The sequence below is a fragment of the Bufo gargarizans genome, chromosome 3 (genome assembly GCF_014858855.1).
Source record: "Bufo gargarizans isolate SCDJY-AF-19 chromosome 3, ASM1485885v1, whole genome shotgun sequence".
Classification (NCBI taxonomy): domain Eukaryota; kingdom Metazoa; phylum Chordata; class Amphibia; order Anura; family Bufonidae; genus Bufo; species Bufo gargarizans.
The window spans coordinates 16,754,253-16,778,624 of record NC_058082.1 but is presented as its reverse complement, the minus strand read 5'-3'; the positions used below and the strand labels follow the sequence as shown (position 1 = coordinate 16,778,624).

The window sequence follows — 24,372 nt, the reverse complement described above, 5'->3', positions numbered from 1 at the left end:
GGACCGGGCGGCGGGGGGCAGCTGTGCTGCGCCTTCTGCTGCAGGGATTTTGTGGGGGATGTGGCGTCTTCCAGGATCCCGTAGCGGCGCGGGGGCAGCTGTGGTGCCTTCTTGCTGCAGGGATTGTGTGGGGGATGTGGCGTCCCTCCAGGACCTAGCGGCGCGGGGGCAGCTGTGGCGTCCTTCATGCTGCAGGGATTTTGTGGGGAGTTGGCGTTTACAGGACGTAGCGGCGCCAGTGGGGGGGCTGGAAGCTTGTGGCGCCTTCTGCTGCAGGGATTTGTGGGGATGTGACTTCTCCAGGACGTAGCGGCCGTAGGGGGCAGCTGTGGCGCCTTCCTGCTGCAGGATTTGTGGGGGTTGTGGCATCTCCAGGACTCGTAGCGGGCGTTGGGGGCAGCTGTGGCGCCTTCTGCTGCAGGGATTTTGTGGGGGATGTGGCGTCTCCAGGACGTGGCGCCTTCTGCTGCAGGGATTTGTGGGGGTTGTGGCGTCTCCAGGACGTGGCGGCGCGGGGGCAGCTGTGGCGTCTCCTGTAGTTCATCTCCTATCATTTACCTTCTGTCTCTTCCAGCGTCACCGTCAGCGGGATGCAGAGCGGAGGGTGGAGTCCTCGTATGTAGCCTGCCCACCGCCGCCCCGACAGGAGTCAAACCCGCTAGCGGAACCCATAAAATTGGAGGTGGAAGACGAGAGGCACCAACCTGAGGGCGTCCCCAAGGTGGAGCAGAGCACCCAGACGGAGGTACACTCCCAGCAGGCTTCGGTGTTGTGGGGGAGGGGTGGTCACTGCTATTGCCTGTGCTCTCAGTTATCAGCCATGTTGTCTTTCATCACAGAACAAGAGGCCCGGTCGGCTGCACCAGGAGATGCTGCGGGAGCTCAAGAGGTTCCGCAGGAGCGCAGCGCAGGCTCAGCATGAGCGGGACCTTATGAGATCGGCCATGGACCAGATGGCCCAGGAGATGAAGGAGCTGAAGGAGATGGTGGCCTCACTCTGCTCCTCCAGCAGCCGCCATCCTTCAGCGCAGTCGTCCTCCATGTTGGTGCAGAATTCCTGTCCTGTGTGGAGCCGGACCCCCGAGGACAGACAGTCTACAGAGTCCAGCCGGGCGTCCCCCGAGAGCAGCCTGCAGTGCGGGTACACCTATCCCCTGGAAGCCCTGACTGAGCAGAGCCAAGAGCCGGTGTCTTGGATGTACCAGAACCCCCATCATGACGAGGACGACATGTTACCCACCACCACCATCAAACGTGAGGAGGAGGAGGAGGAGCTCAGCCTGTCCCCCGAGGCTGGCTACTACCAGCATTCCCAGTATGACTCCTGTAGGATTGGTGAGCGTCTCCCAAACATCTCCATGATGCCCCTGAGTGCGGAGAAGGAGTGGGGCCTCCTGGCCCGGAGCGCCGGGAAGCCGGGGAGGTTCGCTGCCCTCCTGTTCCGGGCTCTGGTCCCTTTTGATATCTACAAGAGTTGGGTGAACAGGGTCAATCTGGACGGCCTGAGGGGCAGACAGGGGATCCCGCTGAACGTGAAGAGGCGCGTGATGGCCGTGGTGGAGCGCCACTTTGCCCTGCGCAAGTCAGACCACAGTGAGATCCGCAACAGGCTCAACGAACAGCTGCGCACCCGGCGCAAGAGCGACAAACACCCCCAGGCCGGACTGTCAGAAGTACAGCTCCTCAGCAGGTAGAAGCCGAGGAGCATGGGGCATCCAACACGAGCAGCCTTCCTGACCTACTCTGCTGCACTCCACAGTATGAGAGTATCAGAGTTATTATATACAGGAGCAAGGATTGATCCTCTGGGACTGACCTCCCATAAAGCCTTCATGTATTGCCAGGTAGTCACATAATGGACGGGGGGATGAGGTGTACTCCTCAGTTATTAAAGGGTAACCCCACAGCTGCCCCCAAATACTACCACTGACATTACAGACCTTGTCCTGGAGGTAGGTCAGCCTCCAGCCTGGGTGACATGTAAGTCCGCGTGATGAAGTGGTCCGCCACTCCATGCTGCACGGGCCGCACCGCAGACCGAGAGCAGACTAGAGAGGACACATACTCCTAAGGGACTTCACCACCATGAGGCCACATCTTTTACATTTTTTAACTCATTTTTATTTTGTATCTTACCATGCAGAATAAATGATGACATGTTGCAGTTTTCACAGTGGCCACTAGATGTCGACAACGGGCACTTTAGCTTGGCGGGAAGACTGCAGCTTGCTTTACAGCCTGTGGTAAAGGTGACTGTTATTAGCTTTATAGACAAAGAGCTCATGGAAAGGTCTGCTGTGCCTCCCGAAATAAGCTTGTGGACTGGAGGCATGAGGCACCAGGGAGTGAGGTTATCTGCAGGAAATTGGCTTCTGCCTCATGAGGGGGTATCGCCTTCCTCTGGATGCACTGTACAGGATAACAGGCTGAACTGGGAGGACGCAGGGCTTATTCCAGCCTAGGTAAGGGCGCGTTCACATCACCGTCAGCTTTCTGTTCCTCTGATCTGTCAAAAATCAAGAAAAAAGAAAAATAAAGAAAACAATAGATCCTGAGCATCATATAGTTAATACGGTTAAAAAAAAAGACATCAGGTTCAACCAAGGGATAGGAGGAGACGCAACTTGTAGAAAAAGGGGAGAGACCCAGAATTCTACACGTTTTCATCAGCATTAATGTCATGCACAGTAAAGAATCCTTGTATAAACCCGTGTCCTGTTCCTGCTGTGACCACGTCCTGAGGTGACTGCTCCACAGATACTCAGCTCTTACTGTAAAGAATCCTTGTATAAACCCATCCCCTGTTCCTGCTGTGACCACGTCCTGAGGTGACTGCTCCACAGAGTCACAGCTCTTACAGTAAAGAAGCCTTGAATAAACTGCCCCCTGTTCCTGCTGTAACCACGTCCTGAGGTGCCTGCTCCACAGATACACAGCTCTTACAGTAAAGAATCCTTGTATAAACCCGTGTCCTGCTGTGACCACGTCCAGAGGTGTCTGCTCCACAGATTCACAGCTCTTACAGTAAAGAATCCTTGTATAAACCGTCCCCTGTTCCTGCTGTGACCACGTCCGGAGGTGTCTATTCCACAGAGTCACAGCTCTTACAGTAAAGAATCCTTGTATAAACCCGTCCCTTGTTCCTGCTGTGACCACGTCCTGAGGTGACTGCTCCACAGTGTTACAGCTCTTACAGTAAAGAATCCTTGTATAAACCCGTCCCCTGTTCCTGCTGTGACCACGTCCTAAGGTGTCTATTCCACAGAGTCACAGCTCTTACAGTAAAGAATCCTTGTATAAACCGTCCCCTGTTCCTGCTGTGACCACGTCCGGAGGTGTCTATTCCACAGAGTCACAGCTCTTACAGTAAAGAATCCTTGTATAAACCCGTCCCTTGTTCCTGCTGTGACCACGTCCTGAGGTGACTGCTCCACAGTGTTACAGCTCTTACAGTAAAGAATCCTTGTATAAACCCATCCCCTGTTTCTGCTGTGACCACGTCCTGAGGTGACTGCTCCACAGAGTCACAGCTCTTACAGTAAAGAATCCTTGTATAAACCCGTCCCCTGTTCCTGCTGTGACCACGTTCTGAGGTGACTGCTCCACAGAGTCACAGCTCTTACAGTAAAGAATCCTTGTATAAACCCATCCCCTGTTCCTGCTGTGACCACGTCCTGCGGTGACTGCTCCACAGATTCACAGCTCTTACAGTAAAGAATCCTTGTATAAACCCGTCCCCTGTTCCTGCTGTGACCACGTTCTGAGGAGACTGCTCCACAGAGTCACAGCTCTTACAGTAAAGAATCCTTGTATAAACCTGTCCCCTGTTCCTGCTGTGACCACGTCCTGAGGTGACCTGCTCCACAGAGTTACAGCTCTTACAGTAAAGAATCCTTGTATAAACCCGTCCCTGTTCCTGCTGTGACCACGTTCTGAGGAGACTGCTCCACAGAGTCACAGCTCTTACAGTAAAGAATCCTTGTATAAACCTGTCCCCTGTTCCTGCTGTGACCACGTCCTGAGGTGACTGCTCCACAGAGTTACAGCTCTTACAGTAAAGAATCCTTGTATAAACCTGTCCCCTGTTCCTGCTGTGACCACGTCCGGAGGTGACTGCTCCACAGAGTTACAGCTCTTACAGTAAAGAATCCTTGTATAAACCCGTGTCCTGTTCCTGCTGTGACCACGTCCTGAGGTGACTGCTCCACAGACTCACAGCTCTTACAGTAAAGAAGCCTTGAATAAACCCGTCCCCTGTTCCTGCTGTGACCACGTCCTGCGGTGACTGCTCCACAGATTCACAGCTCTTACAGTAAAGAATCCTTGTATAAACCCGTCCCCTGTTCCTGCTGTGACCACGTCCTGAGGTGACTGCTCCACAGAGTCACAGCTCTTACAGTAAAGAATCCTTGTATAAACCCATTCCCTGTTCCTGCTGTGACCACGTCCGGAGGTGACTGCTCCACAGAGTCACAGCTCTTACAGTAAAGAATCCTTGTATAAACCCGTCCCCTGTTCCTGCTGTGACCACGTCCGGAGGTGACTGCTCCACAGAGTCACAGCTCTTACAGTAAAGAATCCTTGTATAAACCCGTCCCCTGTTCCTGCTGTGACCACGTCCGGAGGTGACTGCTCCATGGACTCACAGCTCTTGCAGTAAAGAATCCTTGTATAAACTGCCCCCTGTTCCTGCTGTAACCACGTCCTGAGGTGCCTGCTCCACAGATACACAGCTCTTACAGTAAAGAATCCTTGTATAAACCCGTGTCCTGTTCCTGCTGTGACCACGTCCAGAGGTGTCTGCTCCACAGATTCACAGCTCTTACAGTAAAGAATCCTTGTATAAACCGTCCCCTGTTCCTGCTGTGACCACGTCCGGAGGTGTCTATTCCACAGAGTCACAGCTCTTACAGTAAAGAATCCTTGTATAAACCCGTCCCTTGTTCCTGCTGTGACCACGTCCTGAGGTGACTGCTCCACAGTGTTACAGCTCTTACAGTAAAGAATCCTTGTATAAACCCGTCCCCTGTTCCTGCTGTGACCACGTCCTAAGGTGTCTATTCCACAGAGTCACAGCTCTTACAGTAAAGAATCCTTGTATAAACCGTCCCCTGTTCCTGCTGTGACCACGTCCGGAGGTGACTGCTCCACAGTGTTACAGCTCTTACAGTAAAGAATCCTTGTATAAACCCATCCCCTGTTTCTGCTGTGACCACGTCCTGAGGTGACTGCTCCACAGAGTCACAGCTCTTACAGTAAAGAATCCTTGTATAAACCCGTCCCTTGTTCCTGCTGTGACCACGTCCTGAGGTGACTGCTCCACAGTGTTACAGCTCTTACAGTAAAGAATCCTTGTATAAACCCATCCCCTGTTTCTGCTGTGACCACGTCCTGAGGTGACTGCTCCACAGAGTCACAGCTCTTACAGTAAAGAATCCTTGTATAAACCCGTCCCCTGTTCCTGCTGTGACCACGTCCTAAGGTGTCTATTCCACAGAGTCACAGCTCTTACAGTAAAGAATCCTTGTATAAACCCATCTGCTGTGACCACGTCCTGAGGTGTCTATTCCACAGAGTCACAGCTCTTACAGTAAAGAATCCTTGTATAAACCCGTCCCCTGTTCCTGCTATGACCACGTCCTGAGGTAACTGCTCCACAGAGTCACAGCTCTTACAGTAAAGAAGCCTTGTATAAACCGTCCCCGTTCCTGCTGTGACCACGTCCTGAGGAGACTGCTCCACAGAGTCACAGCTCTTACAGTAAAGAATCCTTGTATAAACCGTCCCCGTTCCTGCTGTGACCACGTCCTGAGGTGTCTGCTCCACAGAGTCACAGCTCTTACAGTAAAGAATCCTTGTATAAACCCGTCCCCTGTTCCTGCTGTGACCACGTCCTGAGGTGACTGCTCCACAGAGTCACAGCTCTTACAGTAAAGAATCCTTGTATAAACCCGTGTCCTGTTCCTGCTGTGACCACGTCCGGAGGAGACTGCTCCACAGATTCACAGCTCTTACAGTAAAGAATCCTTGTATAAACCCGTCCCCTGTTCCTGCTGTGACCACGTCCTAAGGTGTCTATTCCACAGAGTCACAGCTCTTACAGTAAAGAATCCTTGTATAAACCCGTCCCTTGTTCCTGCTGTGACCATGTCCTGAGGTGACTGCTCCACAGTGTTACAGCTCTTACAGTAAAGAATCCTTGTATAAACCCGTCCCCTGTTCCTGCTGTGACCACGTCCTAAGGTGTCTATTCCACAGAGTCACAGCTCTTACAGTAAAGAATCCTTGTATAAACCGTCCCCTGTTCCTGCTGTGACCACGTCCGGAGGTGTCTATTCCACAGAGTCACAGCTCTTACAGTAAAGAATCCTTGTATAAACCCGTCCCTTGTTCCTGCTGTGACCACGTCCTGAGGTGACTGCTCCACAGTGTTACAGCTCTTACAGTAAAGAATCCTTGTATAAACCCATCCCCTGTTTCTGCTGTGACCACGTCCTGAGGTGACTGCTCCACAGAGTCACAGCTCTAACAGTAAAGAATCCTTGTATAAACCCGTCCCCTGTTCCTGCTGTGACCACGTCCGGAGGTGACTGCTCCACAGAGTCACAGCTCTTACAGTAAAGAAGCCTTGAATAAACCCGTCCCCTGTTCCTGCTGTGACCACGTCCTGCGGTGACTGCTCCACAGATTCACAGCTCTTACAGTAAAGAATCCTTGTATAAACCCGTCCCCTGTTCCTGCTGTGACCACGTTCTGAGGAGACTGCTCCACAGAGTCACAGCTCTTACAGTAAAGAATCCTTGTATAAACCTGTCCCCTGTTCCTGCTGTGACCACGTCCTGAGGTGACTGCTCCACAGAGTTACAGCTCTTACAGTAAAGAATCCTTGTATAAACCTGTCCCCTGTTCCTGCTGTGACCACGTCCGGAGGTGACTGCTCCACAGAGTTACAGCTCTTACAGTAAAGAATCCTTGTATAAACCCGTGTCCTGTTCCTGCTGTGACCACGTCCTGAGGTGACTGCTCCACAGACTCACAGCTCTTACAGTAAGAAGCCTTGAATAAACCCGTCCCCTGTTCCTGCTGTGACCACGTCCTGCGGTGACTGCTCCACAGATTCACAGCTCTTACAGTAAAGAACCCTTGTATAAACCCGTCCCCTGTTCCTGCTGTGACCACGTCCTGAGGTGACTGCTCCACAGAGTCACAGCTCTTACAGTAAAGAATCCTTGTATAAACCCATTCCCTGTTCCTGCTGTGACCACGTCCGGAGGTGACTGCTCCACAGAGTCACAGCTCTTACAGTAAAGAATCCTTGTATAAACCCGTCCCCTGTTCCTGCTGTGACCACGTCCGGAGGTGACTGCTACACAGAGTCACAGCTCTTACAGTAAAGAATCCTTGTATAAACCCGTCCCCTGTTCCTGCTGTGACCACGTCCGGAGGTGACTGCTCCATGGACTCACAGCTCTTACAGTAAAGAATCTTTGTATAAACTGCCCCCTGTTCCTGCTGTAACCACGTCCTGAGGTGCCTGCTCCACAGATACACAGCTCTTACAGTAAAGAATCCTTGTATAAACCCGTGTCCTGTTCCTGCTGTGACCACGTCCAGAGGTGTCTGCTCCACAGATTCACAGCTCTTACAGTAAAGAATCCTTGTATAAACCGTCCCCTGTTCCTGCTGTGACCACGTCCGGAGGTGTCTATTCCACAGAGTCACAGCTCTTACAGTAAAGAATCCTTGTATAAACCCGTCCCTTGTTCCTGCTGTGACCACGTCCTGAGGTGACTGCTCCACAGTGTTACAGCTCTTACAGTAAAGAATCCTTGTATAAACCCGTCCCCTGTTCCTGCTGTGACCACGTCCTAAGGTGTCTATTCCACAGAGTCACAGCTCTTACAGTAAAGAATCCTTGTATAAACCGTCCCCTGTTCCTGCTGTGACCACGTCCGGAGGTGACTGCTCCACAGTGTTACAGCTCTTACAGTAAAGAATCCTTGTATAAACCCATCCCCTGTTTCTGCTGTGACCACGTCCTGAGGTGACTGCTCCACAGAGTCACAGCTCTTACAGTAAAGAATCCTTGTATAAACCCGTCCCTTGTTCCTGCTGTGACCACGTCCTGAGGTGACTGCTCCACAGTGTTACAGCTCTTACAGTAAAGAATCCTTGTATAAACCCATCCCCTGTTTCTGCTGTGACCACGTCCTGAGGTGACTGCTCCACAGAGTCACAGCTCTTACAGTAAAGAATCCTTGTATAAACCCGTCCCCTGTTCCTGCTGTGACCACGTCCTAAGGTGTCTATTCCACAGAGTCACAGCTCTTACAGTAAAGAATCCTTGTATAAACCCATCTGCTGTGACCACGTCCTGAGGTGTCTATTCCACAGAGTCACAGCTCTTACAGTAAAGAATCCTTGTATAAACCTGTCCCCTGTTCCTGCTATGACCACGTCCTGAGGTAACTGCTCCACAGAGTCACAGCTCTTACAGTAAAGAAGCCTTGTATAAACCGTCCCCGTTCCTGCTGTGACCACGTCCTGAGGAGACTGCTCCACAGAGTCACAGCTCTTACAGTAAAGAATCCTTGTATAAACCGTCCCCGTTCCTGCTGTGACCACGTCCTGAGGTGTCTGCTCCACAGAGTCACAGCTCTTACAGTAAAGAATCCTTGTATAAACCCGTCCCCTGTTCCTGCTGTGACCACGTCCTGAGGTGACTGCTCCACAGAGTCACAGCTCTTACAGTAAAGAATCCTTGTATAAACCCGTGTCCTGTTCCTGCTGTGACCACGTCCGGAGGAGACTGCTCCACAGATTCACAGCTCTTACAGTAAAGAATCCTTGTATAAACCCGTCCCCTGTTCCTGCTGTGACCACGTCCTAAGGTGTCTATTCCACAGAGTCACAGCTCTTACAGTAAAGAATCCTTGTATAAACCCGTCCCTTGTTCCTGCTGTGACCATGTCCTGAGGTGACTGCTCCACAGAGTTACAACTCTTACAGTAAAGAATCCTTGTATAAACCTGCCCCCTGTTCCTGCTGTGACCATGTCCTAAGGTGTCTATTCCTCAGAGTCACAGCTCTTACAGTAAAGAATCCTTGTATAAACCCGTCCCTTGTTCCTGCTGTGACCATGTCCTGAGGTGACTGCTCCACAGAGTCACAGCTCTTACAGTAAAGAACCCTTGTATAAACCTGTCCCTTGTTCCTGCTGTGACCACGTCCTGAGGTGACTGCTCCACAGAGTCACAGCTCTTACAGTAAAGAATCCTTGTTTAAACCCGTCCCCTGTTCCTGCTGTGACCACGTCCTGAGGTGTCTATTCCACAGTCACAGCTCTTACAGTAAAGAATCCTTGTATAAACCCGTGTCCTGTTCCTGCTGTGACCACGTCCTGAGGTTACTGCTCCACAGGGTCACAGCTCTTACAGTTAAGAATCCTTGTATAAACCCGTCCCCTGTTCCTGCTGTGACCATGTCCTGAGGTGTCTATTCCAAAGAGTCACAGCTCTTACAGTAAAGAATACTTGTATAAACCCGTCCCCTGTTCCTGCTGTGACCACGTCCTAAGGTGTCTATTCCACAGAGTCACAGCTCTTACAGTAAAGAATCCTTGTATAAACCCGTCCCTTGTTCCTGCTGTGACCATGTCCTGAGGTGACTGCTCCACAGAGTCACAGCTCTTACAGTAAACAATCCTTGTATAAACCCGTCCCCTGTTCCTGCTGTGACCACATCCTGAGGTGTCTGCTCCACATTCACAGCTCTTACAGTAAAGAACCCTTGTATAAACCTGTCCCTTGTTCCTGCTGTGACCATGTCCTGAGGTGACTGCTCCACAGAGTTACAGCTCTTACAGTAAATAATCCTTGTATAAACCCATCCCCTGTTCCTGCTGTGACCACGTCCTAAGGTGTCTATTCCACAGAGTCACAGCTCTTACAGTAAAGAATCCTTGTATAAACCCGTCCCTTGTTACTGCTGTGACCATGTCCTGAGGTGACTGCTCCACAGAGTCACAGCTCTTACAGTAAAGAAGCCTTGTATAAACCGTCCCCGTTCCTGCTGTGACCACGTCCTGAGGAGACTGCTCTACAGAGTCACAGCTCTTACAGTAAAGAATCCTTGTATAAACCCGTCCCCTGTTCCTGCTGTGACCACGTACTATGGTGTCTATTCCACAGAGTCACAGCTCTTACAGTAAAGAATCCTTGTATAAACCCGTCTCCTGTTCCTGCTGTGACCACATCCTGAGGTGTCTATTCCACAGAGTCACAGCTCTTACAGTAAAGAATCCTTGTATAAACCCGTCCCTTGTTACTGCTGTGACCATGTCCTGAGGTGACTGCTCCACAGAGTCACAGCTCTTACAGTAAAGAATCCTTGTATAAACCTGTCCCTTGTTCCTGCTGTGACCACGTCCTGGGGACTGCGCCACAGAATCACAGCTCTTACAGTAAAGAATCCTTGTATAAACCCGTCTCCTGTTACTGCTGTGACCACGTCCTGAGGTGACTGCTCCACAGTCACAGCTCTTACAGTAAAGAATCCTTGTATAAACCCGTCCCCTGTTTCTGCTGTGACCACGTCTGGAGGTGACTACTCCACGAAGTCACAGCTCTTACAGTAAAGAATCCTTGTATAAACCCGTCCCCTGTTCCTGCTGTGACCACGTCCTGAGATGACGGCTCCACAGAGTCACAGCTCTTACAGTAAAGAATCCTTGTATAAACCCGTCCACTGTTCCTGCTGTGACCACGTCCTGAGATGACTGCTCCACAGAGTCACAGCTCTTACAGTAAAGAATCCTTGTATAAACCCGTGTCCTGTTCCTGCTGTGACCACGTCCTGAGGTGATTGCTCCACAGAGTCACAGCTCTTACAGTAAAGAATCCTTGTATAAACCTGTCCCCTGTTCCTGCTGTGACCACGTCCTGAGATGACTGCTCCACAGAGTCACAGCTCTTACAGTAAAGAATCCTTGTATAAACCTGTCCCCTGTTCCTGCTGTGATCACGTCCTGAGGTGACTGCTCCACAGAGTCATAGCTCTTACAGTTAAGAATCTTTGACGGTTCTTGAGACTGAACTTTTTCTCCTCCAGTCGGAGGCAGCGCCCCCTTGTCTTTTGAGGGCATTTTACATGGAACAGTTTTCACCATATTGTTTGTACAGGTTCACCATGTCCTGCACGCAGGGATTTTTTTCCATCTAAAATAACGGATCTCTGACGGAAATGGCTCAAACAGATGACAAATCAAAACAATGCACAGGATCCGTTTTTTTCTTTATTTGTCTTTTCTTCTGACTGATCAGAATAACGGAAAAATAACAGTGATGTCTGGGGAGGGCAGGTGATGTCACAGGGAGTGGATGAGGTTATGTGGGGAGGGCGGGTGATGTCACATTGGATGAGGTTATTTGGGGAGGGCGGGTGATGTCACAGTGAGTGGTGGGGAGGGCAGGTGATGTCACAGTGGATGAGGTTATGTGGGGAGGGCGGATGATGTCACAGTGGATGAGGTTATGTTGGGAGGGCGGGTGATGTCACAGTGGATGAGGTTATGTGGGGAGGGCGGGTGATGTCACAGTGGATGAGGTTATTTGGGGAGGGCGGGGTGATGTCACAGTGGATGAGGTTATGTGGGGGACGGCAGGTGATGTCACACGTGGATGAGGTTATGTTGGGAGGGGCGGGTGATGTCACAGTGGATGAGGTTATGTGGGGAGGGCAGGTGATGTCACAGTGGATGAGGTTATTTGGGGAGGCGGGTGATGTCACAGTGGATGAGGTATGTGGGGACGGCAGGTGATGTCACAGTGGATGAGGTTATTTGGGGAGGGCTGGTGATGTCACAGTGGATGAGGTTATGTGGGGAGGGCAGGTTGATGTCACAGTGGATGAGGTAATGTGGGGAGGGCGGGTGATGTCACAGTGGATGAGGTTATGTGGGGAGGGCGGGTGATGTCACAGTGGATAAGGTTATGTGGGGAGGGCGGGTGATTGTCACAGTAGATGAGGTTATATGGGGAGGGCGGGTGATGTCACAATGGATGAGGTTATGTGGGGAGGGCAGGGTAATGTCACAGTGGATGAGGTTATGTGGGGAGGGCAGGTGATGTCACAGTGGATGAGGTTATGGTGGGGAGGGCGGGTGATGTCACAGTGGATGAGGTTATGTGGTGGAGGGCAGGTGATGTCACAGGGGATGAGGTTATGTGGGGAGGGCGGGTGATATCACAGTGGATGAGGTTAATGTGGGGGAGGGCGGGGTGATGTCACAGTGGATGAGGTTATGTGGGGAGGGCGGGTGATGTCACAGTGGATGAGGTTATGTTGGGAGGACGGGTGATGTCACAGTGGATGAGGTTATATGGGGAGTGTGGGTGATGTCACAGTGAGTGGATGAGGTTATGTGGGGAGGGCAGGTGATGTCACAGTGGATGAGGTTATGTGGAGAGGGCGGGTGATGTCACAGTGGATGAGGTTATGTGGGGAGGGCGGGTGATGTCACAGTGGATGAGGTTATGTGAGGAGGGCGGGTGATGTCACAGTGGATGAGGTTATGTGGGGAGGGCGGGTGATGTCACAGTGAGTGGATTAGGTTATGTGGGGAGAGCGGGTGATGTCACAGTGAGTGGATGAGGTTATGTGGGAGGGCAGGTGATGTCACAGTGGCTGAGGTATGTGGGGAGGGCAGGTGATGTCACAGTGGATGAGGTTATGTGGGGAGGGCAAGTGATGTCACAGTGGATGAGGGTTATGTGGGGAGGGCAGGTGATGTCCAGTGGATGAGGTTATGTAGGGAGGGCGGGGGTGATGTCACAGTGAGTGGATGAGGTTATGTTGGGAGGGCGGGTGATGTCACAGTGGATGAGGTTATTTGGGGAGGACGGGTGATGTCACAGTGGATGAGGTTATTTGGGGAGGGCGGGTGATGTCACAGTGGATGAGGTTATGTGGGGACGGCAGGTGATGTCACAGTGGATGAGGTTATTTGGGGAGGGGCGGGTGATGTCACAGTGGATGGGTTATGTGGGTGAGGGCAGGTGATGTCACAGTGGATGAGGTAATGTGGGGAGGGCGGGTGATGTCACAGTGGATGAGGTTATGTGGGGAGGCAGGTGATGTCACAGTGGATGAGGTTATGTGGGGAGGGCGGGTGATGTCACAGTAGATGAGGTTATATGGGGAGGGGCGGGTGATGTCACAATGGATGAGGTTATGTGGGGAGGGCAGGTAATGTCACAGTGGATGAGGTTATGTGGGGAGGGCAGGTGATGTCACAGTGGATGAGGTTATGTGGGGAGGGCAGGTAATGTCACAGTGGATGAGGTTATGTGGGGAGGGCAGTGATGTCACAGTGAGTGGATTGAGGTTATGTGGGGAGGGCAGGTGATGTCACAGTGGATGAGGTTATGTGGGGAAGGCGGGTGATGTCACAGTGGATGTAGGTTATGTGGGGAGGGCAGGTGATGTCACAGTGGATTGAGGTTATGTGGGGAGGGGCGGTGATATCACAGTGGATGAGGTTATGTGGGGAGGCGGGTGATGTCACAGTGGATGCGGTTATGTGGGGAGGGCGGGTGATGTCACAGTGGATGAGGTTATGTTGGGATGACGGGTTGCTGTCACCAGTGGATGAGGTTATGTGGGGAGGGCAGGTGATGTCACAGTGGATTTGAGGTTCATGTGGAGAGGGCGGGTGATGTCACAGTGGATGAGGTTATGTGGGGAGGGCGGGTGATGTCACAGTGGATGAGGTTATGTGAGGAGGGCGGGTTGATGTCCACAGTGGATGAGGTTATGTGGGGAGGGCGGGTGATGTCACAGTGAGTGGATTAGGTTATGTGGGGAGAGCGGGTGATGTCACAGTGAGTGGATGAGGTTATGTGTGGAGGGCAGGTGATGTCACAGTGGATGAGGTTATGTGGGGAGGGCAGGTGATGTCACAGTGGATGAGGTTATGTGGGGAGGGCAAGTGATGTCACAGTGGATGAGGTATGTGGGGAGGGCAGGTGATGTCACAGTGGATGAGGTTATGTAGGGAGGGCGGTGATGTCACAGTGAGTGGATGAGGTTATGTTGGGAGGGCGGGTGATGTCACAGTGGATGAAGTTATGTGGGGAGGGCGGGTGATGTCACAGTGAGTGGATTAGGTTATGTGGGGAGAGCGGGTGATGTCACAGTGAGTGGATGAGGTTATGTCGGGAGGGCAGGTGATGTCACAGTGGATGAGGTTATGTGGGGAGGGCAGGTGATGTCACAGTGGATGAGGTTATGTGGGGAGGGCAAGTGATGTCACAGTGGATGAGGTTATGTGGGGAGGGCAGGTGATGTCACAGTGGATGAGGTTATGTAGGGAGGGCGGGTGATGTCACAGTGAGTGGATGAGGTTATGTGGGGAGGGCGGGTGATATCACAGTGGATGAGGTTATGTGGGGAGGGCACGTGATGTCACAGTGAGTGGATGAGGTTATGTGGGGAGGGCGGGTGATGTCACAGTGAGTGGATGAGGTTATGTGGGGAGGGCAGGTGATGTCACAGTGAGTGGATGAGGTTATGTGGGGAGGGCAGGTGATGTCACAGTGAGTGGATGAGGGTATGTGGGGAGGGCAGGTGATGTCACAGTGGATGAGGTTATGTGGGGAGGGCGGGTGATGTCACAGTGGATGAGGTTATGTGGGGAGGGCGGGTGATGTCACAGTGGATGAGGTTATGTGGGGAGGGCAGGTGATGTCACAGTGATGAGGTTATGTGGGGAGGGCGGGTGATGTCACAGTGGATGAGGTTATGTGGGGAGGGCGGGTGATGTCACAGGTGGATGAGGTTATGTGGGGAGGGCGGGTGATGTCTCAGTGGATGAGGTTATGTGGGGAGGGCGGGTGATGTCACAGTGAGTGGATGAGGTTATGTGGGGGAGGGCAGGTGATGTCACAGTGAGTGGATGAGGTAATGTGGGGAGGGCAGGTGATGTCACAGTGAGTGGATGAGGTTATGTGGGGAGGGCAGGTGATGTCACAGTGAGTGGATGAGGGTATGTGGGGAGGGCAGGTGATGTCACAGTGGATGAGGTTATGTGGGAGGGCGGGTGATGTCACAGTGAGTGGATGAGGTAATGTGGGAGGGCAGGTGATGTCACAGTGAGTGGATGAGGTTAGGTGGGGACGACGGGTGAATGTCACAGTGAGTGGATGAGGTTATGTGGGGAGGGGCAGGTAATGTCACAGTGAGTGGATGAGGTTATGTGGGGAGGGCAGATGATGTCACAGTGAGTGGATGAGGGTATGTGGGGAGGGCAGGTGATGTCACAGTGAGTGGATGAGGTTATGTGGGGAGGGCGGGTGATGTCACAGTGAGTGGATGAGGTTATGTGGGGAGGGCAGGTGATGTCACAGTGAGTGGATGAGGTTATGTGGGGAGGGCAGGTGATGTCACAGTGGATGAGGTTATGTGGGGAGGGCAGGTGATGTCACAGTGGATGAGGTTATGTAGGGAGGGCGGGTGATGTCACAGTGGATGAGGTTATGTGGGAAGGGCGGGTGATGTCACAGTGGATGAGGTTATGTGGGGAGGGCGGGTGATGTCACAGTGAGTGGATGAGGTTATGTGGGGAGGGCAGGTGATGTCACAGTGAGTGGATGAGGTAATGTGGGGAGGGCAGGTGATGTCACAGTGAGTGGATGAGGTTATGTGGGGAACGCAGGTGATGTCACAGTGAGTGGATGAGGGTAATGTGGGGAGGGCAGGTGATGTCACAGTGGATGAGGTTATGTGGGGAGGGCGGGTGATGTCACAGTGAGTGGATGAGGTAATGTGGGGAGGGCAGGTGATGTCACAGTGAGTGGATGAGGTTAGGTGGGGACGACGGGTGATGTCACAGTGAGTGGATGAGGTTATGTGGGGAGGGCAGGTAATGTCACAGTGAGTGGATGAGGTAATGTGGGGAGGGCAGGTGATGTCACAGTGAGTGGATGAGGGTATGTGGGGAGGGCAGGTGATGTCACAGTGGATGAGGTTATGTGGGGAGGGCGGGTGATGTCACAGTGGATGAGGTTATGTGGGGAGGGCAGGTGATGTCACAGTGGATGAGGTTATGTGGGGAGGGCGGGTGATGTCACAGTGGATGAGGTTATGTGGGGAGGGCAGGTGATGTCACAGTGGATGAGGTTATGTGGGGAGGGCAGGTGATGTCACAGTGGATGAGGTTATGTGGGGAGGGCAGGTGATGTCACAGTGGATGAGGTTATGTAGGGAGGGCGGGTGATGTCACAGTGAGTGGATGAGGTTAGGTGGGGACTCCGGGTGATGTCACAGTGAGTGGATGAGGTTAGGTGTGGACGGCGGGTGATGTCACAGTGAGTGGATGAGGTTATGTGGGGAGGGCAGGTGATGTCACAGTGAGTGGATGAGGTTAGGTGGGGACGGCGGGTGATGTCACAGTGAGTGGTGGGGAGTGAGGTGATGTCACAGTGGATGAGGTTAGGTAGGGACGGCGGGTGATGTCACAGTGAGTGGATGAGATTATGTGGGGAGGGCGGGTGATGTCACAGTGAGTGGATGAGGTTATGTGGGGAGGGCGGGTGATGTCACAGTGAGTGGATGAGGTTATGTGGGGAGGGCAGGTGATGTCACAGTGAGTGGATGAGGTTAGGTGGGGAGGGCGGGGTGATGTCACAGTGAGTGGATGAGGTTATGTGGGGAGGGCAGGTGATGTCACAGGGAGTGGATGAGGTTAGGTGGGGACGGCGGGTGATGTCACAGTGAGTGGATGAGGTTATGTGGGGAGGGCGGGTGATGTCACAGTGAGTGGATGAGGTAATGTGGGGAGGGCGGGTGATGTCACAGTGAGTGGATGAGGTTATGTGGGGAGGGCAGGTGATGTCACAGTGAGTGGATGAGGTTATGTGGGGAGGGCAGGTGATGTCACAGTGAGTGGATGAGGTAATGTGGGGAGGGCAGGTGATGTCACAGTGAGTGGATGAGGTTATGTGGGGAGGGCAGGTGATGTCACAGTGAGTGGATGAGGGTATGTGGGGAGGGCAGGTGATGTCACAGTGGATGAGGTTATGTGGGGAGGGCGGGTGATGTCACAGTGAGTGGATGAGGTAATGTGGGGAGGGCAGGTGATGTCACAGTGAGTGGATGAGTTTAGTTGGGGACGACGGGTGATGTCACAGTGAGTGGATGAGGTTATGTGGGGAGGGCAGGTAATGTCACAGTGAGTGGATGAGGTTATGTGGGGAGGGCAGGTGATGTCACAGTGAGTGGATGAGGGTATGTGGGGAGGGCAGGTGATGTCACAGTGGATGAGGTTATGTGGGGAGGGCGGGTGATGTCACAGTGGATGAGGTTATGTGGGGAGGGCAGGTGATGTCACAGTGGATGAGGTTATGTGGGGAGGGCAGGTGATGTCACAGTGGATGAGGTTATGTAGGGAGGGCGGGTGATGTCACAGTGAGTGGATGAGGTTAGGTGGGGACTCCGGGTGATGTCACAGTGAGTGGATGAGGTTATGTGGGGAGGGCAGATGATGTCACAGTGAGTGGATGAGGTTAGGTGTGGACGGCGGGTGATGTCACAGTGAGTGGATGAGGTTATGTGGGGAGTGAGGTGATGTCACAGTGGATGAGGTTAGGTAGGGACGGCGGGTGATGTCACAGTGAGTGGATGAGGTTATGTGGGGAGGGCGGGTGATGTCACAGTGAGTGGATGAGGTTATGTGGGGAGGGCGGGTGATGTCACAGTGAGTGGATGAGGTTTTGTGGGGAGGGCAGGTGATGTCACAGTGAGTGGATGAGGTTATGTGGGGAGGGCAGGTGATGTCACAGTGAGTGGATGAGGTTAGGTGGGGACGGCGGGTGATGTCACAGTGAGTGGTGGGGAGTGAGGTGATGTCACAGTGGATGAGGTTAGGTAGGGACGGCGGGTGATGTCACAGTGAGTGGATGAGGTTATGTGGGGAGGGCGGGTGATGTCACAGTGAGTGGATGAGGTTATGTGGGGAGGGCGGGTGATGTCACAGTGAGTGGATGAGGTTTTGTGGGGAGGGCGGGTGATGTCACAGTGAGTGGATGAGGTTATGTGGGGAGGGCGGGTGATGTCACAGTGAGTGAATGAGGTAATGTGGGGAGGGCAGATGCAAGCTACGCGTTTCAGGGGTCGATCACCGGCTTCCTCAGGCTTGATGAAGAGCAGAGTAACAGGAATGACCCTGCAAGTGAGATGTCTGCGGCTATTCCTGCATCACATCACGGCCTCTGCATCCATCATCTGCCGGGTCAAGGTAAATGTTAATTAGGTATTCAGCCGAGGGATGATTATAATGAGAGTAGTAGTGCGGTGGTTACACTCAGGCAGCGCTTTGAGAGCCAGGCCCGGGAGGATTGTAATGAGGAGGGTAGTGCCGCACTGGTTGTACTCCAACTGCACTCCAGAGATCAGGCGAGGGATGATTATAATGAGGGTAGTAGTGCGCCGGTCACACTCAGGCCATGCTTTGGGAATCAGGCAAGGGATGACTATAATGAGGGAGCGAGGGAGCGCCGGTCACACTCAGGTTGCTCTCTGGGGTCTTCACTTTGACTTGTGACTCATTAAGGGTCTCTTCAGCCTTCATGGATCTGCACAGGTTAATGTCCAAACACCTGATGTCGATAATCACTTAAAGGGGTGATGCCATGGTTCATGTAAAAGATGAAAATCAGAGATCATATAGGACATGACAATCTCTTCCTATTGAAGCTAGAACCAGCCCCGGACCTCACATGGATCCAGAGATCTCCTCATTCATTGCTCTTCTAGATTTATATTATGCTGCGTGTCCATTCTGCTGCAGCTCAGGGTGTGTGTCCATTCTGCTGCAGCTCAGGGTGTGTGTCCATTCTGCTGCAGCTCAGGGTGTGTGTCCATTCTGCTGCAGCTCAGGGTGTGTGTCCATTCTGCTGCAGCTCAGGGGGCGTGTCCATTCTGCTGCAGCTCAGGGTGTGTGTCCATTCTGCTGCAGCTCAGGGTGTTTGTCCATTCTGCTGCAGCTCAGGGTGCGTGTCCATTCTGCTGCAGCTCAGGGTGTGTGTCCTTTATGCTGCAGCTCAGGGTGTGTGTCCATTCTGCTGCAGCTCAGGGGGCGTGTCCTTTATGGTGCAGCTCAGGGTGTGCGTCCATTCTGCTGCAGCTCAGGGTGCGTGTCCATTCTGCTGCAGCTCAGGGTGTGTGTCCATTCTGCTGCAGCTCAGGGGGCGTGTCCATTCTGCTGCAGCTCAGGGGGCGTGTCCATTCTGCTGCAGCTCAGTGTGTGTGTCCATCTGCTGCAGCTCAGGGGCGTGTCTTCTCTGCAGCTCAGGGCGTGTGTCCATTCTCCTGCAGCTCAGGGTGTGTGTCCATTCTGCTGCAGCTCAGGGTGTGTGTCCATTCTGCTGCAGCTCAGGGGGCGTGTCCATTCTGCTGCAGCTCAGGGTGTGTGTCCATTCTGCTGCAGCTCAGGGTGCGTGTCCATTCTGCTGCAGCTCAGGGTGTGTGTCCATTCTGCTGCAGCTCAGGGTGTGTGTCCTTTATGCTGCAGCTCAGGGTGTGTGTCCATTCTGCTGCAGCTCAGGGGGCGTGTCCTTTATGGTGCAGCTCAGGGTGTGCGTCCATTCTGCTGCAGCTCAGGGTGCGTGTCCATTCTGCTGCAGCTCAGGGTGTGTGTCCATTCTGCTGCAGCTCAGGGTGTGTGTCCATTCTGCTGCAGCTCAGGGTGTGTGTCCATTCTGCTGCAGCTCAGGGTGTGTGTCCTTTATGCTGCATCTCAGGGTGTGTGTCCATTCTGCTGCAGCTCAGGGGGCGTGTCCATTCTGCTGCAGCTCAGGGTGCGTGTCCATTCTGCTGCAGCTCAGGGTGTGTGTCCATTCTGCTGCAGCTCAGGGGGCGTGTCCATTCTGCTGCAGCTCAGGGGGCGTGTCCATTCTGCTGCAGCTCAGTGTGTGTGTCCATCTGCTGCAGCTCAGGGGCGTGTCTTCTCTGCAGCTCAGGGCGTGTGTCCATTCTCCTGCAGCTCAGGGTGTGTGTCCATTCTGCTGCAGCTCAGGGGGCCTGTCCATTATGCTGCAGCTCAGGGGGCGTGTCCATTCTGCTGCAGCTCAGGGTGTGTGTCCATTCTGCTGCAGCTCAGGGTGTGTGTCCATTCTGCTGCAGCTCAGGGTGTGTGTCCTTTATGCTGCAGCTCAGGGTGTGTGTCCATTCTGCTGCAGCTCAGGGGGTGTGTCCTTTATGGTGCAGCTCAGGGTGTGCGTCCATTCTGCTGCAGCTCAGGGTGCGTGTCCATTCTGCTCCAGCTCAGGGTGCGTGTCCATTCTGCTGCAGCTCAGGGTGCGTGTCCATTCTGCTCCAGCTCAGGGGGCCTGTCCATCTGCTGCAGCTCAGGGGCGTGTCTTCTCTGCAGCTCAGGGCGTGTGTCCATTCTCCTGCAGCTCAGGGTGTGTGTCCATTCTGCTGCAGCTCAGGGGGCCTGTCCATTTTGCTGCAGCTCAGGGGGCGTGTCCATTCTGCTGCAGCTCAGGATGTGTGTCCATTCTGCTGCAGCTCAGGGTGTGTGTCCATTCTGCTGCAGCTCAGGGTGTGTGTCCATTCTGCTGCAGCTCAGGGTGTGTGTCCTTTATGCTGCAGCTCAGGGTGTGTGTCCATTCTGCTGCAGCTCAGGGGGTGTGTCCTTTATGGTGCAGCTCAGGGTGTGCGTCCATTCTGCTGCAGCTCAGGGTGCGTGTCCATTCTGCTCCAGCTCAGGGTGCGTGTCCATTCTGCTGCAGCTCAGGGGCGTGTCTTCTCTGCAGCTCAGGGTGTGTGTCCATTCTGCTGCAGCTCAGGGGGCCTGTCAATTATGCTGCAGCTCAGGGGGCGTGTCAATTCTGCTGCAGCTCAGGATGTGTGTCTATTCTGCTGCAGCTCAGGGGGCCTGTCCATTCTGCTGCAGCTCAGGGGGCCTGTCCATTATGCTGCAGCTCAGGAGACCTGTCCATTCTGCTGCAGCTCAGGGTGTGTGTCCATTCTGCTGCAGCTCCGGGGGCGTGTCCATTCTGCTGCAGCTCAGGGTGTGTGTCCATTCTGCTGCAGCTCAGGGTGTGTGTCCATTCTGCTGCAGCTCAGGGGGCGTGTCCACTCTGCTGCAGCTTAAAGGGCGTGTCCATTCTGCTACAGCTCAAGGGGCATGTCCACTCTGCTGCAGCTTAAAGGGCGTGTCCATTCTGCTGCAGCTCAGGGGGCATGTCCACTCTGTTGCAGCTCAGGGGGCGTGTCCATTCAACTGTACCTCAGGGGGCATGTCCATCTGCTGCAGCTCGGGGCGTGTCCATTCTGCTGCAGCTCAGGGGGCGTGTCCATTCTGCTGCTGCTCAGGGGGCGTGTCCATTCTGCTGTAGCTCAGGGGGCGTGTCCATTCAGCTGCTGCTCAGGGGGCATGTCCATTCTGCTGCAGCTCAGAGTGGGCGTGTCCATTCTGCTGCAGCTCTCTTCCTGTCACAGCTCAGGAGGCACTTATAGGATGGAAATGAGCGTGTGCGGCCTTCTCCGTGAGCAGGACAAAGAAATACGAAAAAACTAACAGCAGGTGGCGCCACACAGATAGATTTAATGGAATATCTCAGGGGCTATACAGAATGGTTCATTACAGGCAGTTGCAGAAGTCTTCAGATCCAGGTGCTGGTATGAAAACTGAAGAATATATTTCGTGGGACAACCCCTTTAAGAAAATCTGAGCTGAGGAAAAATGGACACCAATGCAGACTGGGCTGAAAAACCGTCTGACGCAGCCTCCGCCATAGTGAGCCCATGACAGGGCTGATATACTGACTCTGGACACCCAGTGCATGTTATGTAGTCTGTCAGACTCGCCTGTCTCGGTAGCGCTCTCGCATTCTCTGAACCCTCTGGTGGTTCTCTTCCACGGCCCGTGTAACGTGGAGTTTCTCCAGTGACATTTAGTTGAGGCGTTTCCCTGTAGAGGTACCACGCCTGCTGGTTACAATCTACCGCAGAGGCACAAAGTCCTGAGGGTTACGTCACACAACAGGTGACGCTTACTGAACGGAATAGGACAGTGTGTGTCACTGCAAACGTGGGTCCCTGTTCACACCGCAGGAGCCCCGCCCAGGACTGTGTCACTTCACACAGGCTGCCACTTGAAATATGGTCCCCACTTGCCCAGGCCCAGCTCTCAAGGGCCCCTACCTCACCACCCCGTCATCTTATGATCCATTCACTCTGGTATGTCTCATGACTGAACTGACCATGTTCCACCTCACGTACCTCTGCTCGGTCACTATTCTACAGGCCAGGGGCAGTCCTGGTACGTGGGTGCGGCAGAGCGCCCCCTGGTCTGTGGGTACAATGGGCACACCACTGCAGTTTATCCTCACATCGTGCAGTGTCATCACAGTGTAGAAGCTGTCCATATAACACTGACTCAATCCCGAGCCTGACCATGACTCCAGAGCTTGCTTTATGTTGTAGAAAGGTTGTCAGTCCCCCCTGTGTCAAGGACTTCTTGCGAACTACAGGCTTACGTTAGCATCTATGAAATCCCATCTCTTCCCTTTATGTGCCCCCCCCCCCCCCCCATGTATAGTGTGCTGTTCAGTATGTGTTGTCTGCCCTATCTAGGAGACCAGGAGGGTAGTGATATCGTTGAAGAGTAGAGTGATTAACTGCAAAGTTCTAAACCGCTACGGACACACACTTACTGTATGGACTATCTGTGTGTGCTGTGTGCAGAACATCCAGTGTATCCTGGAAGATGCAGCTTCACACTGCTCTTCCCTGACTCACACTATCATTGTGCAGAATCTACAGTGTATTATTTGAGATGCAGCTTCACCCAACTCTCCCTGTCTATACTCCCTGCAGTATATATTCTGAAATTCAGCTCCACACTGCTCTCCCCTAACTCACACATTCTGTCTATAGTATCTGTGTGCAGAATCTCCAGTGTATTATTTGAGATACAGCTTCACCCCGCTCTCCCCCTGAATCACACAATCTACAGTGTATACTGTGACATTCAGCTCCACACTGCTCTCCCATAACTCATACATGCTGTCTGTACTATCTGTGTGCTGTGTGAAGAATTCCCAGTGTATTCTTCTCCTCTGACTCACACTACCTGTCTAGACCAGTGTTCCTCAACTTCAGTCCTCAGGGCCTTCCCGCCAGTCATGTTTTCTGGTATCTGATTAGTGACAATGCATGAATTAGTGTGAATCACTGGGGGCCCCTCGGTGGAAACGTAGAAGTCTCCTTATCTCCTAAATAAGTCTTGGGGGCCAAGTCTCTGGGTGAGGAGCCCTCCTCCTGTCCTCTCCACCACTCCTGTATACTATGGACATAGCAGTGAGTATGTAGGAATATATAGGGGCTGTCATGTGGATGGGGCGTGGTCCGATCCTCGTGGACAGTGCATTCGCTCACATCGTGCTCCTTGTGCTATCAGTTCCCCCCGTAATAAGAAAGTAAAACTAAAATCTCACATGGACATCAGTCTTCGGCCCCTTTACTCGGGACATCAGTCTTCGGCCCCTTTACTCGGGACATCAGTCTTCGGCCCCTTTACTCGGGACATTAGTCTTCGGCCCCTTTACTCGGGACATCAGTCTTCGGCCCCTTTACTCGGGACATAAGTCTTTGGCCCCTTTACTCGGGACATAAGTCTTCGGCCCTTTTACTCGGGACATCAGTCTTCGGCCCCTTTACTCAGGACTTAGTTGAAGCCCCTCTGGCAGTGATCGCAACCTCCAGTCTTCGTGGAGATGATGCCACAAGGTTTACACCTGGATTTGTGGATTTTCGGCCATTCTCCTCTGCAGATCATCCCCAGCTCTGTCAGGTTGGATGGGGCTGTCGGTGTACAGCCATTTTCAGGTTTCTCCAGAGATGTTCCATCGGGTTCAGGGCTCTGGCCCCTCAAGGACATTCCTAGAGTCGTCCCTCAGCCGCTCCTGTGTTGTCCTGGCCGTGTACTTAGGGTCATTGTCTTGTTGGAAAGTGAACCTTCTGCCCAGTCTGAGGTCCAGAGCTCTGGATCAGGTTCTCATTCAGAATATCTCAGGGCTTTGCTCCATTCAGCTTTCCTTCCACCCTGACCGGTCTCCCTGTCCCCCCAGTATGACGCTGCCACCACCATGCTTCACTGTAGGGATGGTATTGGGCAGGTGATGGCACAGGGCGGAGACATCAGTGTAATGACTGGTACAGGGCGGAGACATCAGTGTAATGACTGGTACAGGGCGGAGACGTCAGTGTAATGACTGGTACAGGGCGGAGACGTCAGTGTAATGACTGGTACAGGGCGGAGACGTCAGTGTAATGACTGGTACAGGGCGGAGACGTCAGTGTAATGAC

General features: G+C 53.1%; 1 protein-coding gene across 1 annotated transcript in view; it reads left to right on the top strand.

Moving 5' to 3' along the window:
* LOC122931319 overlaps positions 1-2,555 on the top strand; it is an 18,749-nt gene extending 16,194 nt beyond the window's left edge. The window contains exons 2-3 of the mRNA XM_044285384.1: positions 575-745; positions 840-2,555. Of these exons, the coding sequence (XP_044141319.1) occupies positions 575-745; positions 840-1,694 (1,026 nt within the window). The 3' untranslated portion in view covers positions 1,695-2,555. The remainder of the gene's footprint in view (positions 1-574; positions 746-839) is intronic.
* Positions 2,556-24,372: the final 21,817 nt, after the last annotated feature.